Genomic DNA, 15,877 nt, shown 5'->3' with positions numbered 1-15,877 from the left:
TGCAGTTAGGACAAACCCTTCCTTCTTGCAATAACTTCGATAATACATTGTATATCTAATTTCTTAATTGTAATTCATATATAATGTTCTAATATCGAGATTAAGTATCCAAATCAAATATTTTCGCGTTGAATTTCAAGTAATTTATGTAAAAGAAAGAAAGAGATAAAAGAAAAAAAAAGATTTAACAGGTGTGTAATAATTGCGTCAAATCTCAAAATTAAATATAAAACGTACGAAATGATAGGGCTAAAATGAATTGTAACTAGGTTTATTAATTAAACGAGATAATATATAAAACAGAGATAAAAAACGTGGGTAACTTTAAAACAACAGTTAGCGTGACTAGGTTTCATTTGCTTAAATCCATTGATAAATCGTGAAAAGGATTTTCTTCTTGTTTTTCTATTTAACGTTTACGTTTATTTAGGTAGATACCACTTCTTCTTTATCTTCTTTTTCTTCTTCGTCATTTCCCTTGATCGACAAACCTTCTGTTACATTTTTTAACGTGAAAGATATAAATAAGGAAAGTGTTATGAGTGAAATACGAGAACTGGAGGATGAAAGAACGATGATGAACCAATCGGAAATGTTAAACAAATCATATGCTGGTTAGTAATACGATTTATTTCTAAGTGTATGTGTGTGTATGTTTTTTTCTTTTAGTGTTCGTCAATGAAAATCACAATGAAAGATTCTAATTGATTTTATTTTAGACGAGCACGAGGAACGCGAAGAATGCGAGGAACGCGAGGAAGAAGATTATTCGGCATCCGCATCCGCCATTATTTTAAGACGTAATTCATCAAAACGATTGAGTAAACGAAAACGACGAACTTCTTCACCTTTTACTATAGAGGGTGAAGATGCCAATGTAATTCGAAGACGATCTTCTGCTTACACGAATAGTTCAGTCGAGTTAGTAGTAATCATTTTTTTAAATATTTTATTTAGTTCATTCTCGTTGAACGCGAATAATTTTATCATCTTTGATAGTTAAATAATGTTCGTTCGTTTTATCACATTTAATTTTATTACGCGGTTTTTTTTTGTATTAATCAGCTGCAGTATTTTATTTTATAATTTGAATAGATATCGAATTTGTTTTTCTTTTTTCTTTCTAATATTTCAATAGTGGTATTTTGTACGGGTATATAAATCGTTTGTTGAATAATTATTCGAAACAGAACAGCTGTCTCAGTCGAAGAGAGTGCTGGTACGCAAGAACAAATTTTCGAAAAATTAAAATTACACAAAGAAGTTTTGAGCGGCGTTAAGGAAGAACCATGGGCCTTGCGTAAAAAAATGAAACTGGTCAGACAGGCAAAGTTGTATGTTAGAAAACACGAAGGTGCGTTGCAAGAAAGATTAGCACAAAATCGTAGCACGAAGGACGTGGTTGCTCGTGTTTCTCTTTTGATCACAAAGGTAATACAAAAAGAAAAAAAGAATAAATTTGATCGGTGGTCTCAAAAATCTCATTTTATGGATTATTATTATAATTATTATTATTATTTTATCGTGGAGTAAAATTTAACGAACGATACAAATTTCAATAACAGAAATGGCAATACTTTCGACGAGAATTAATCAATCTTGAAACATGGTTGATACCTTGGGAACTTCGTATCAAAGAAATAGAATCACATTTTGGTTCAGCAGTGGCATCCTATTTTACCTTTCTAAGATGGTTATTTTGGATTAATTTTGTGATTACTATAACTTTAACAGCATTCGTAGCAGTTCCTGAGGTAAATTATTTTATTAAAATTAAATGATTTTATATTAAAAAGTCACAACGTGTTATCCCTTTTTTGTGTTGTATCAGATGCTCATAGCTGACGTTAAATTAGCCGGGGAGAGAAAATTGATGCCGAAGGAAGAAAGCATGAAATCTAATCATTTAATGACGTTATGGGAATTCGAGGGTGTTCTTAGATATTCGCCATTTTTTTACGGATGGTATACCAATTACGATTCGAAGAAAAGTTACAGATTACCATTAGCTTATTTCATCACCAATCTCGTTGTCTATACTTACAGCTTCGTTGTGATATTACGAAAGTATTTATAACAAATTTTATTTGCATTTGCATTAGAGAAAAGTTCGTGTTGGATATTATTTAATAAAATAATTACAAAACCCCCCCAAAAAATCGTACATAATATTCGACGTTAACTTTTTTCATGCAATCAAATTATTATTTCAATCTATAGATTTCATTATATAACAGATGATGATGATGATGATATGTTTCTTATTATTTGTTTGTAGAATGGCTAAAAATTCTCGTTTAAGTAAATTAACGGAAAAGGAAGACGAGTGTGCGTTCTCGTGGAAACTTTTTACCGGTTGGGATTTTATGATCGGTAATCCTGAAACAGCTCATAATCGTGTCGCGAGTATAGTACTTAGTTTTAAAGAAGCATTATTGGAAGAAGCTGAGAAAGAAAAGGATAAGAGAAAGTGAGACAAATCATTAAAATATTTTTAATTTAAATTCGATCAAATTTTTCTCGTATTTGATTTTTTTTCGTTACAGTTGGAAAATAATATTGACGAGAAGTTTCGTTAACGTATCTGTACTTTCTTTATTAACATTGTCAGCATTTATCGTAGTCAAAGTAGTCGCGAGAAGTGCCGAAGCAGAAGAAACTAATAATTGGTGGCGTCAAAATGAAATAACTTTGGTCATGTCTTTGATTTCTTATATTTTTCCAATAATATTCGAAGTGTTAGGCCTTTTAGAAAATTATCATCCACGTAAACAACTACGAGTACAATTGGCACGGTAATAGAAAAATCTTGAATTCGTATCAAATATCAATAATTCGTATGATTAAAATGAATTTTCTTTTCTACAGGATAATGGTTTTGAATCTTTTGAATTTGTACACTTTAATATTCGCGCTTTTCAATAAAATAAGTTCTATGGTACGTATCACAATTTTACCACGTATATTTTCGATAGTTAACGAAAGGGATTAAATTATATTCACAATTATACTATTGTATTTATTATTTGAATTCGTTTAGAAAAATTCATCGATCGAATTAAGGCCTGCCAAAAGAAATTGTACGTTAATACCTGTAGAATGTGTTGGTAATTTAATTGATTCAGAATCACCAGCGGTAACTTTAGCATCTCTTAGTTTAATATTAATGGGAAGTGTTGCTTATGCAAATATTACTGATCATTCGATCAAACAAGATCAATCTGGTGGATTAATCAAACAATTTCTATCGGATGATACTCAGTTCAATTATTATCACAGTGATTACAATTCAAATTCGGAAGAATATTACGACGGTAATCAAATATTCGATAATATTTCAAACGTTAATGACGAATCGAATAATACATGGTCAACAACGACAATGATTGATAATGAAATATTACTAACGACCGATTATAATTTTAACACGGAGACCGATAATCAAAGTGACGTAAATTTAACAGAAAATTCGACGGATAATTATTCAAACGAAAGTACTTTAGTTACGTCAAGTAATGATTATGACATTTACGAAAAATATAATTCTAACACTGGTACGATTAAATTTGATACTACGAACGAAATAAAAGATACTACGACGGAATACAATTTGTTTCAAATTAATACGAAGAAAACTGAGAAGGAATTATTTAACACGTCGAATACTTCGAACAAAACTAACGAATTTGTAATTATTAATAATGGAAATAAACAAATGATCATTTGTTACGAGAGAGTTTGCACAAATCATACGCAAGAAGGTATATCAAATAAAATGAAAAGATATGTGTGTTACGCGTGATGTGTAAAAATGTATAAAATATAAATTATATAATAAAATATTTCTGTGCGTTTTTGTTAGAGGTACCGGTACAAAAATTGGATTTGAAAACGCGAAAAGAAATGCGACGTCTTTGTTGGGAAACGATGTACGGACAGGAACTTGCCAAATTAACTGTTATGGATTTGGTAAGTGAAATAAAAATTATTTTATAATTAGAATTTTATCGATTATTTGATTATCTGAAACTTATCCAAGGTAATGACAATCGGTGCCACGCTTGGTATGGATTTTTTTCGTGCCGTATTCGTGCGTTACATGAACAGTTGTTGGTGCTGGGATCTTGAAAAACAATTTCCACAATACGGTGATTTTAAAATTGCTGAGAATATACTTCACTTGGTGAACAATCAAGGTATGGTCTGGATGGGTATGTTCTTCAGTCCTGGTTTGGCAATGCTGAATCTTTTGAAATTAGGCATATTAATGTATTTACGTTCGTGGGCTGTTTTAACGTGCAACGTACCTCACGAAATAGTTTTCCGTGCATCCAGGTAATTAATTGTTACAATAATATTCATTTCAAATGTATAAAACAATTGTAAAATGATAATTATTCATTCTCGTATAGGTCAAACAATTTTTATTTCGCATTATTACTGATGATGTTATTTTTATGCGTATTACCAGTCGGCTATGCCATAGTTTGGGTTGAACCATCCTGGCATTGTGGCCCATTTTCAGGCTATCCAAGGATTTACATGTTCGCAACTGAAAGTCTCAAAGATAGTTTACCTGAAGTAATCAAACCGTGAGTTTATTCTAACGACATTAATCAAAATATCACATAATTATAAAGATTATTGAAATGAGATTAAAACATGTGTTCTTATTATTCAGATGTCTCGATTATATATCATCGGCTAGTATGGTAATACCATTAATTGTTCTGATGACTTTAATCATTTATTATATGGTTTCTCTTACTGGATCACTTAGGGAAGCCAATAATGATCTAAAGGTGTATAGACATAGTCATTTAAAAAAAACATATTTAATCATTAATCCTTTCGTTAAGACATACTTTGACATGAGTATAATTAAATTACATGTAAATTTGTTCTACACACCTGCATTAGAATCATTAATAACGAAAGGATTAACACGTAACAAAAAAGTATACATGTATATCATATATTATTACATCTGTGAAACATATTTCAGATACAATTACGTCAAGAACGTACCGAGGAAAGACGGAAATTATTTAAGATAGCAGAAAAAAGGCAAAAAGCCATCGATGCACCCTTCACCAGATGGAAACAAATCTTACCAGTTTTGCCGTCGAGTAATTCTAATAAATGTAAAAATTCCACCGGTTCGTATTTGCACGTATTTCGATGTTTTCTCGTGTCATTTAAACAAAATTACGACGAAAAAAAAGAAAAAAGAAAAGAAAAGGAAAGATCGAACGTTTGCGTAATCAACCAGTTTTTTCTTTTTTTTTTTTCTTCTTCTTCTTGTTTTTTATGGTTAAGACGATTCATATACGGTGATCGTGATTGAAAAACCAGACGAGTTGGCGACCAATAAAAGAAAATATTCTACAACCTCGGAAGAAGTTGGTATTACCGATTGCGAACCTGAATCATTGCCACATGATTCAGATTTGCATCACCATCGGCATACGTCTGGCAAAACTTGTCGGAAGGTTCGAGATTCTGGCAGGTATATGGTGCCTCATATTATTTATTACATATATATTTTCTTTTTTCTTCTTCTTTTTACATGTCGTATTTCTCAATTTGAAAACATTTTCGTAGCGATTCTTTGGAATCACCGTCGAACAAGGATGCTATTGCATCAGAGATTCGAATAAACGAGCCTAAGGATGATCGAAAAATAAAGAGTCATAATATTAACATTCGGTAAGCAAATAAACAAACAAAATAATAATAATAATAGAAGAAGAAGAATAAGAAGGAAGGAAGGAAGGAATTAAGGGAATGTAAATTAGATTATTGTCAAAAATTTGATGACGATGAATTAACTTATAAATAGAATATTAAAAGTGGGCACAATTTTGATTGAAGGAATACTGATACATGACAATAACTTATTATTTTGTCCTAGATAATTTTCACGTTATTTTTCTCTTATCATTATATAAAATTATAATATATTCGTAATAAAATTGTTAGAGGTACTTATGCTGAACTAGCAAGTGTCGAAATAATCTAACACACTGAGGTATGCAGTTTCGGAGTCTTTCGTTTTGATATTACGTTTATGGATGACGTTTATGTGCATTAAAAAATCGTCGAAACTTTGCTCGATAATACGAATACGAACAAACGTGTATTAACGTTCGATCAAACATACACACACGCACACCTATATTTATGCATACATACATACATACACGCATACAATTAAGATAATTCCATACGTGGTATGAAACGATGTTTAAGATTTCTTATAAATAAATACTGATCGTTGTGCATCGTTGCATCCTTGATGACGATAACGTTTCGAACAAATGTTTTAATATTTGTTGTACTTTTGTCAATCGTTAATTACAGATTAGATTGAATTGAATCACTTTTAAAATTATTCAAACGTCACTGTATTATTATTTAATCGTCGAATAATACTTTGGTTGATAAAGATATAAAGTTTTGACGAAAGGATAATCGGAATATCACCTACTCGAATCAAACACCATAGTTCTAACTGGTACGTATTTAGGTCTTTTTCGTCTGGTACTCCAATGAAGATAACTATACCATCCAGCAATGATTGCACCAAATGCATTACACGTTGACGAAAATATTAATAATATTGTTAATATACTTTCAACTTCGGGACAATTTAAATCCAAATATTTGACAGCTGATGCTTCGGTTTTAAACGTTGTTGTCATAGTTGCATTTCCTTGTTCTCCTCGTGGCCTACAAACACACGTGGCGTTTAATACGCGTGCCGGTGTACACTCTAATCTCATAAGATGTGCCAGATGCACTGCTGCTGAAATGCAAGCTAATATGCACGCAACAAATGCCGATATTGCGAGCAATGCACTGATTCCCTGTTGAATAACAAACGGATAGTATATTAATGTGAGATATTATTTTTATATCTTAAAGTATTTGTAAAACGAATGAATTGTTTAATAATTTATTATATTCTTACCTTGGTTAACGTTAAACAAACACCTGGACTCATACCTGGATATTCTTTCTTGAAACAACAGAGCAAACATACACCGAAACTTCCTGAAAGTAATAACTGAAAGGAAAAGAAAAAAAAAAAAAGAAATAAATATATACTAATTGTTATTAATTGTTGTCATGATTTAATATACTCACAGGCATTCCACTCCAATAAGGATTATCAGTGATAGGTAAATTTGGAGCCCATAGTAACAACCATAACGATAATGAAATAATTGCTATCCCAAGTATGGTTTGCAATGCTGCCAAACATTTTGCCAATTGTCCATGATAAACTAATGGTGGTAAAAATTTTTGTGCTCCTACAAAAAAACAGACACGTGTGACAGTATATAAATAAATTAATTAATAATTAATATTATAATTAGATAGAAAGTGGTAACACGGAGTCACATGTAAAAACATAGTAATTTATTTCTTTAGTTTAATAATTCTCACGGTGCGTGTAATAAAATTGCAGGACGCTTTCTAATTCGTTCCGTATCACGTTGAAATAATAATTCGTTGAAACGTTTTCTTTTTCTTCTCGCATCTCAAGTAAAAAAGAAGCACAACAGACGGGAACGACGAGGAGGAGGAGGAGTGTTGTTTGATGAAAAAATGTGTTGGTGAAACGGAACGAACGTACTATCCCTCCATACATGGCATCTTAACGTGAACGATCAAGTCAACCAGCTGTCCTTGTCATGAATATCGAACTATCAGTATAAATTCATCCGGTCACGGATTTATTTTCCGATAATTTTATCAATACGTTTGAATTATTATACATGGTTTTTTTATTTTTTTTATTTTTCTTCTCTTCTTTCCTTTTTTTTGTATTCTTTAAGCTTATTAATTTTCGATTAAATTAAAAGCCAACACACGAGCACAATGTTTCCACGCATTCACAACTACCAACTAACGTAAAGCATGGAAAATGTATGGGCTGCCAAGTTTTCATTATCCTATGGCCCCAATGCATGAATAATGGTTACAACAAGAGTTAGTATCTTACGTAAGAAATAACAACCACGGTATAATGGTGTAATTGCATTGCTACGAATTATCACACACGCGTTCTATTTCACATATCAACTAACTTCCGTTATCTAATGTACTAGTCGTCGGTGTGTTACATGCTTTTTTTTTTTGTAGTTTTTTAACGCGTCAATCGTCGAAACAATAATGAAATATTATACATAATGAAAATTTGTTTACATTATTATTGTTGTAAATGAATATTTATTCATCATATGAAAAACTTACTTTGACCACTACGATTGAGTACGATCATTCTACTGTGCCTGAGGGAATTTCTCGTGGGTGTGTGTCGACCTGCTATTTGTGATGCAGCAAGATTAACGGGAACGGTAGTTGACAAACAATTGGCCATCGATGGTGCACGTCCAAGTTCCTTGTCTATTTTATCGGTTCTACATGTTTTACCAATGTTACCCATCGATAATGCACCTGTGTATATTACATTTATTTCAAAAAAAACAAAAAACACATTTTCATTGATAATATATAATAAATATTAAAACTTATCGATTATAGAGAGAAAAAAAATGAGACATTGTTCTATGTGAATTATTATTCTAATTTATTCATTATAAACTCGCGTCAAATTTTGAACTTTTTGCGTTAAAATATCAAACGAACTCTGTGCAATACGAATTAGGTTCTTGGTCATTCTATTTCTAGGTAAAACTTTCGTAGAATCGTACGTTCTAATGACCGATTTTATATCGTTGCCAACAATCTTAAACCACCGAATCGTTAAAGAAAACGATTCAGTTGAATTCGACGTATTTCTTTTTGTTCAAAATTAAAATTACCACGATAAGAGGGAGATAAAGAACTGTTAGAAAATATATTTGATAACAATTGAAATAAAATATAATTTCAACTTACCCGTAACTCTAACAGTGTGAATTTTGGAAACGTTACCAGCACTCATCGCACTGCTAACCCTATTATTATTATTATTATTATTATTATTATTATTATTATTGTTACTAGTTTGCGGTAGGTTCGATGAAGTATTATTATCGTTCTCTCGAACCTGACTCAAATTACCAACGCTCATTGCTGAGGTCACGCACGTTGGCATTATCGATACGTCCTAGAAAAAAAAAAAAAAAATTACAAAAAAAAAGAACAATACAAATAATATGACAAATTATTATTCTTATTACAATAGATATTTTAAAAGTTTCGATCGAATTTTAATTACGAATTATAAACCATAGATTACCGTGTCGAGTAACAATTACGAATTATCTCGACGTTAAATGATATAATTACGATTAAATTAATTGAACTCTTTTTGTTTACATTGAAATCTTAAAAAGAGTACTTTGACAATGAACGTCTTGTAAAAAAAAAAGAAAGGTAAAAGATTAATATCGTAATTGATTAATAATACGTTCGAAGGTGACATCAATGCGCGATTATCTCGTATAGTTTGTTCAATAATAATACGATTCAATTAAATGAACTTTTTTTGTTTTCGTTTACATTGAAATAAAACGAGTTAAATAATAACCGTGACTAAAGTTAAAAGAAAAAAAACCAATAGAAAATCAGAAAAAGAAACAAAAGGATTACCGTGTTCGAATTGATTAATAACGTGTCGAAGAGATTTCAATGCGCGTGATTAAAATCACACCTGTTGCGCGCGCAACAAAACACGTCAACGAAACGTCTAAACCCCCTTCACCCCTTTACCCCCCATTCCCTTTGTCCCCTTATCCCCACGTGTCTTTTTTTTGCGTTAAAAATATGAAAATAAAAATATTTCGATGATTTTGAAAATGATGATTACCTTAAAATTATCATAAAAACTGACAGGACGGCTCCTAGGAGCGTACTGAATAATTTCTTCATCGTTTTGCATCGTATATTCTCCGTGTGACAACGACGACGTCCCTAAACGTTGCGTGCGCAATTCCTCGGACATCCTGGATGTCGTCGTCCCTTCTCCCTTTTTCAATTTTTTTTTTTTTTCTTCTTTTTCCTCTAACTTCCGCTTGCTTTCGCAAGCTCCGCTGAGCACAGACACACACACAGAGTCAACGAGGAGAATCGGAATGAGAAAAACAACGGCTACCTGGGTATTCCACCTGTTTTCTTCTTCTTCTTCTTCTTCTTCCCCACCTTCATTTATTTCTCATCTTTCATCTTTTTTCTTCCTCTTTTTCTTCTTTCGAGATCTTTCTTTTGAATCCACGATTTGTATTTCTATTTATTTTTATTATTGTAATAAATAATTCATCTCGAGAGATACGCGTATTATATGTTATAACATTTAATAATTATCTTTAACAAAAATTACGTATTATACTTTTCCTCGTTGTAATTTAATTAGATTCTATTAAAAAGGAAAAATCTGAAACGAAAAATATAATCTTATTAAATACATAACACAAGAAATTATGACATATATATATTCCAACTTTATATAATCTATTTAATCCTAGATATCTTTACAATGAAAAAAATATAATGATTATTTTATAAGAGAGGAATATATTTCGTCATAAAATTAAAACGTCATTTAATCATTAACTCTTATCGATGATAAACCATATGTAAATTCGGTCATGGGGAATGAAATGAATGTTATGTATGACTCTCCCACACACACATATATATATACATACATATATATGTACATTAATACACATGATAGTGATTAAACATTTAGGCAAACTCGGTGGTACGTTGACTCTGTTTAGTTGACTATGAACGGGACTGTTAACGCCGACGCATTATAAAAGGGAGATGCTTAATAGAGAAATGACTTATTTCCAGGCGAAAGAGTCCAGTAAACGTGTAGGTAGGTAGGTCATGTCATTATTGTATATGTCGGGTCTCTAACCTGGCAAGCAACGGTGCGTTATTGCGTTGCATATCATCTTGCGCAATCCTAGACGTTATTAACTACGTACACACATAATAAACACACATGTGTACATATATAGAAAATTTGTAAGTATGTTTGTAAAAAGATAACTATTGGTACTGTATTCTATCGTTTTAAAAAGTAATATATTTCTATTTTATTTATTATCTTTAATATATATATAGAAAAAAGAAATATTAAATAATCATTAACATAAACTGACACATCATATGAAACGCGAACTAATCACGTATACTTGTTACACAATTCGTTGACAAACTTTTCATTATCTTTCTACAAATATATGATATTTTTTCAAGAAGAATATTTAATTAATAATAACTACACACACGTAATATATATATATATGAGAAAAAAAATGATAGATATTCTTTTTTTTTTTCTTTTCTTTACGTAAGATTCACTTCCCGTTTGGTATGATTCAATATCGTACACTGTGTATATAACCTGGCATACATGTTTGATGACACTACGTTTTATTCCTCGAATAGATCGCTTCTATCACTGACTAGCAATGCATATTTGCGAATGTGTCTACCGGTTAAACACATCTTATTCTTGTTTATTCTTCTACATATGACTAACGTGATCACATTTTTTAAAGTAATACTTTGCCAAATTTTAATACGACGTTTGACACTATTTGAAAGACAAAATAATCTCATTTGTGTTTCCATTAGAGAAAATATCGGATGTTTTTATTTTATAAATAAAATGATTTAAACTAAATTTATGTGTATGTGTGTGTGACATTACCGTGAGAAATTCAGGAAGAACGCACAATTGTAAACGTTGCTTGCTTGCTCGAACGTTACTATGACGAGTATTAAAAATTACGCGCGAGTTTCTGCTTCTTTCTTTCTTTCTTTTTTTTTTTCTTTTTTTCTTTTTTTCTTCTTTTAATTAATACACGCTCGCGTTGGGGTTGTGTTACGTTAATACGATACATGTTATTTTTTAATTGACTTACGTAGAACGCGGATCGTAATAAAAAAAAGAATATATATATATATTAAAATAAAAAAGAAATTATATATATGCTTTGTTAGTTAAATTACGTCTTTTTTTCTTCTTTTTTTCTTTTTTTTATCGAACTATCGTCACAGTGCCAACGTGTCGAGGCAGACATAGAAAAAAAGGCAGAGAAAAACGTTTACGAATATTTTAAAAAAAAAAAAAAAAGATATATATATATATATATATATATTTAATAGACTTGGGGACGTGGTAGGATGGTGGGGGGGGAAGGGTTGGGCCTGCACGTTTAACTTTTTAACGCGAGGAAAAATATTCGACCTAATTATAAGATATGCAGATATAACGTTAATTAAACATCGTCGACTTTATTAGTACATCGAACTCCAACGATTTTTTTACTTATACGTATAAATGTGTGTGTGTGTGTAACTTCCTTTATACGATATTAGAAAGTTAACATTTAATCTGTTATTCCACATTCGTATTTGATATCGTATAATAGAAAATATATGTATTATACGTGCCGGTGCACTTATCAAAAGAATTAACTTTTATTGATTTTTTTTTCTCTTCTAAAGATCTCTGAAAGATGTTCAAATACTTACACGTACACTTACACGCGTTTAATCCCTACTAATCGTAAATTCCTTTACGTACTACGATCCCTCGTTGAATTCTAAATAAGATTATCTTCTTTTTTTTTCTTATTTTCTACACGTTTTTCTAGAATATGTTAATACTAATCTTTAGATTGTCGTATTGAAAAATATAAATCACTATGAACCGGAATAAAATGAATATGGTCAGTAGTATTATTGTTGTTGTTGTTGTTGTTCTTGTTGTTTACTTATTATTACAGACAAATCTATTACGTCACGATCAAAGTACAATCGTCCGAGCCTTTCGCGTCAAGTTTTCCCCCTCCCCCTTATTAATTTATAATTCTAACATATAAGATCAATGTTAACCTTGCACTAGACAAGTTATTTCTTTCTATGTCTTATAGATATATATATATATATTTTTTTTTTGTCATTTTTTTAATTCCTCAAAGATATCTTCTCCTACTCGTAATCATTCAAGTGCAAAGATTGTTACGATAGTTCTCTCGTATTTCTTAGAAAAAAAAAATTAAATAAATAATAAAAACCATTCTATACACCTTACAATGCATTATCTCGTTTATTATTATTATCATTATTATTATATATCTCATCGTTAATTTATTTAATATTTAAATATGTTCGACGCATCTCGAAATAAAAAAATGTGTTTGTGTACTACTCGCAATTAATTATTAAGAAAATAAAAATAATTACGTACGCGATTCCCATTAACAATTATTATAATAATCCCGTTGAACGAATATTTGTTTCCACATATATTTAATATTAATGATAGAAAATAAATATATATTTTGATTAAACACTATAATATTTTCACTATGTTGCTCCGTTAGAGGAGTATGATCAACTGAACGCTCGGCTTCACGAGTTCGTGCTTTCGTGCATGCCTTCCTTCCTTCCTTCCTTCATTCTTTCTTTCTTTCTTTCCTCTTCTTTCCAGCCAACACGTCAACAGGCCCTCCCCCTCCCACCTCCTCCTCCTCCACCTCCCCCCAACAAGGTGTTCTCCAAAGTCGAGCCTCCTCCTCTTGGACACCGACAAACCCAGCGAATCTCATATGTTTTTTTCTTTCGATTACAAATATTTTTTGTTCTTTTCTTTTTTTTCTTTTTTTATTAACAGACAAAACCGCGCCAGAAATTTTACTTTTATTTTATCAGTTGAATACAGTTCCCAACTTTGTGTATACAAATGTACAAACAAATCGAACACGTTTAATTATTGTGTATATCGTATATGTGTAATTATGTTCAAGTCTTCTTGACTGTTTGTATATATGTATGTGTGTGTTTTTTCATATCTCTTTTACTAATTAAAAATAGAAATTAACAAGAAAAGAGATGTAATTAAATGAAATGCAATTGTCGGAGAGACAATGTAAAGCGTTATAATTGTCGATACTCTATTTATCTTATAATTAATTGATACTTTTTATTTTACCTTCATTTTTTTGTTTTTTCTTTTTGCAATTATCTACGAAAAAACTTATTGATAAAGTTAACTTGTTTGTTTTCTTTTTTTTAGATCTGTTATAAGGTAATCGCAATTATACAATTCACAATCTTGTTACGCTGATACTTCATTGAAATTCTAGTTTGTGTTTTTAGATTACGCTATTATATGATCTAGTATCATTAATCGTAAAGTTTTTTTGAATTGTAATTTCTTTATCTATTAGGAAATAAAAATAGGATTAATATTTTTTGATGAGGGGGAGGGGGCGGGGAGTTATTTTCGAAAATGAGCACCGCTGTTGTTCACTTTCACGTTATCCGCGAACGATTCAGAATGCGGACCAATAAAGGAAACCATCGTTTGCAGGAAAAAGGATGTTATAAAAGTTAGTATCGTATCGTGTCAATTAAATATGCATGCACCTTGAACCAATTGCGTATATAATTATACTATTTTGTCTTGTTTTTTTTTTGTTCTCTTTTTAAATCGTTCCTTTTTCATTTCCTTTCTTACGCGTTGAGATTAACAAGTTTATTCGATTTTTTTTTATTGTAGCTTAACACATCCAACTTGTCCTATAAATTTATTTTTATTTTCATTTGTTTTCCTTAGAACTTCCTACGATTAAAAAATAAAAAAGAAGTTAATCCTTTTAGCCTTCGAATTTACTACCCTTTAAAAATATACAATACTTTCACTGTTGTCCTTCGGACATCTATATTGGACATTACTTTACTTTGTAAAGCTTGTTATATCTCTTGAATGAATATATATATTTTTGTATCTTATTTTTTCTTTTACATTTTGACTATACTGAACTGGGATTTTACCTGGCAACTTCTATATTCATCTCGACAAGCCTATGATCGAGTCGTTCGACCGGATTCTCCGAAGTGGCTTCCATGAAACGGTGCTAAGAATTCCTTATCCTCGGGAGAGGACTATTATTTATTCGGGTATTCACACACACACACAGGTAGTTCTTCCCACCTTTACGAATTCATTTATTCTTAACGTATATAATAATACATTTGTTTATTACCTTATATGCGGTCGTTATCTTTAATTAATTTATTATTACGATATAGATTTTTAATAAAGTATCGAGTCTCGATAAAAAATATTAACAAATCTTTATTTATTTATATTTTTGTTTTAAATCAAAGCGTGAATGTGATCGAAAGGAAAGGCTCGATACTTTTCAACCTACGTTTAATTAATATACTATTAAATTTATTATAACATCGTGTTTGACTCCAAAAAATATAAGTCTTTATAAAAAAAAAAGTCTTATTTTAATTGAGACATCATTTGTTTCGTTTTAATAAGCATAAGAAACGATGAAGTTATAAAAATATTATGCATAACTTTTCTATTCGCGCATACACGTACACACGAATATACTTGTTTATATACTTTCTACCTGGTATTCGAGTATTCTTCCAGCTCATTGTAGAAGAATGGCAAGTACGGTAAGATCAAGCGCATTCCTTTTCTTCTATGCATGTGTATATGTATATATAAATATGTTTATATATATATATGTTTCGTTTCAACTTTCAAAACATTCGTTGAACCGCATCCACTAATTTTACAACGCTAATAAATTCTTCCTTATTTCTTTTAAGATATTTTTCTTAAAGAACGGCTTACGGAGAACGTAATTGGTTTTTTTTTAATCTAGTAAGTCTTTTTCCTGTGTACCTGTTCCAAGATAATCGGTCTTAACGAGTAAACTCATTTAATTAATAATTGAAACAATATGTCTATATTAGATTTCTAATTGCTGTATGTTTTTAAATGTATAATAGAATTTAATTACACATTTACTTTGTGTACACTCCTAGTTACTAAAAGTTACTAGGAAATAAGAAAGTTTCAAATATATTGAAA

General features: G+C 30.6%; 2 protein-coding genes across 2 annotated transcripts; one reads left to right on the top strand and one right to left on the bottom strand.

Annotated features, from left to right (window-relative positions):
* The first annotated feature begins 504 nt into the window (after positions 1-504).
* Positions 505-5,813, top strand: LOC106789112 (transmembrane channel-like protein 3). The gene is made up of 15 exons (XM_014753008.1): positions 505-614; positions 720-921; positions 1,191-1,431; positions 1,566-1,754; positions 1,832-2,067; positions 2,279-2,470; positions 2,547-2,795; positions 2,869-2,938; positions 3,041-3,761; positions 3,863-3,969; positions 4,040-4,335; positions 4,413-4,592; positions 4,682-4,802; positions 5,006-5,159; positions 5,320-5,813. Exons 1-15 carry the CDS (start codon positions 539-541, stop codon positions 5,658-5,660), a joined length of 3,375 nt encoding a protein of 1,124 aa, XP_014608494.1. The 5' UTR covers positions 505-538; the 3' UTR covers positions 5,661-5,813.
* An 87-nt stretch (positions 5,814-5,900) lies between these two features.
* Positions 5,901-13,360, bottom strand: LOC106789139. The gene is made up of 7 exons (XM_014753094.1): positions 13,226-13,360; positions 9,824-10,387; positions 8,911-9,121; positions 8,263-8,466; positions 7,150-7,316; positions 6,974-7,069; positions 5,901-6,869 (listed from the first exon to the last, which is right to left on the bottom strand). Exons 2-7 carry the CDS (start codon positions 9,956-9,958, stop codon positions 6,483-6,485), a joined length of 1,200 nt encoding a protein of 399 aa, XP_014608580.1. The 5' UTR covers positions 9,959-10,387; positions 13,226-13,360; the 3' UTR covers positions 5,901-6,482.
* Between the last annotated feature and the right edge of the window lie 2,517 nt (positions 13,361-15,877).

This window comes from Polistes canadensis, unplaced genomic scaffold, assembly GCF_001313835.1.
Source record: "Polistes canadensis isolate GaletaPanama2010 unplaced genomic scaffold, ASM131383v1 scaffold_165, whole genome shotgun sequence".
In the NCBI taxonomy this organism is placed as follows: Eukaryota; Metazoa; Arthropoda; class Insecta; order Hymenoptera; family Vespidae; genus Polistes; species Polistes canadensis.
The sequence above is the reverse complement of the archived record's forward strand: the minus strand, read 5'-3'. Positions and strand labels throughout refer to the sequence as shown.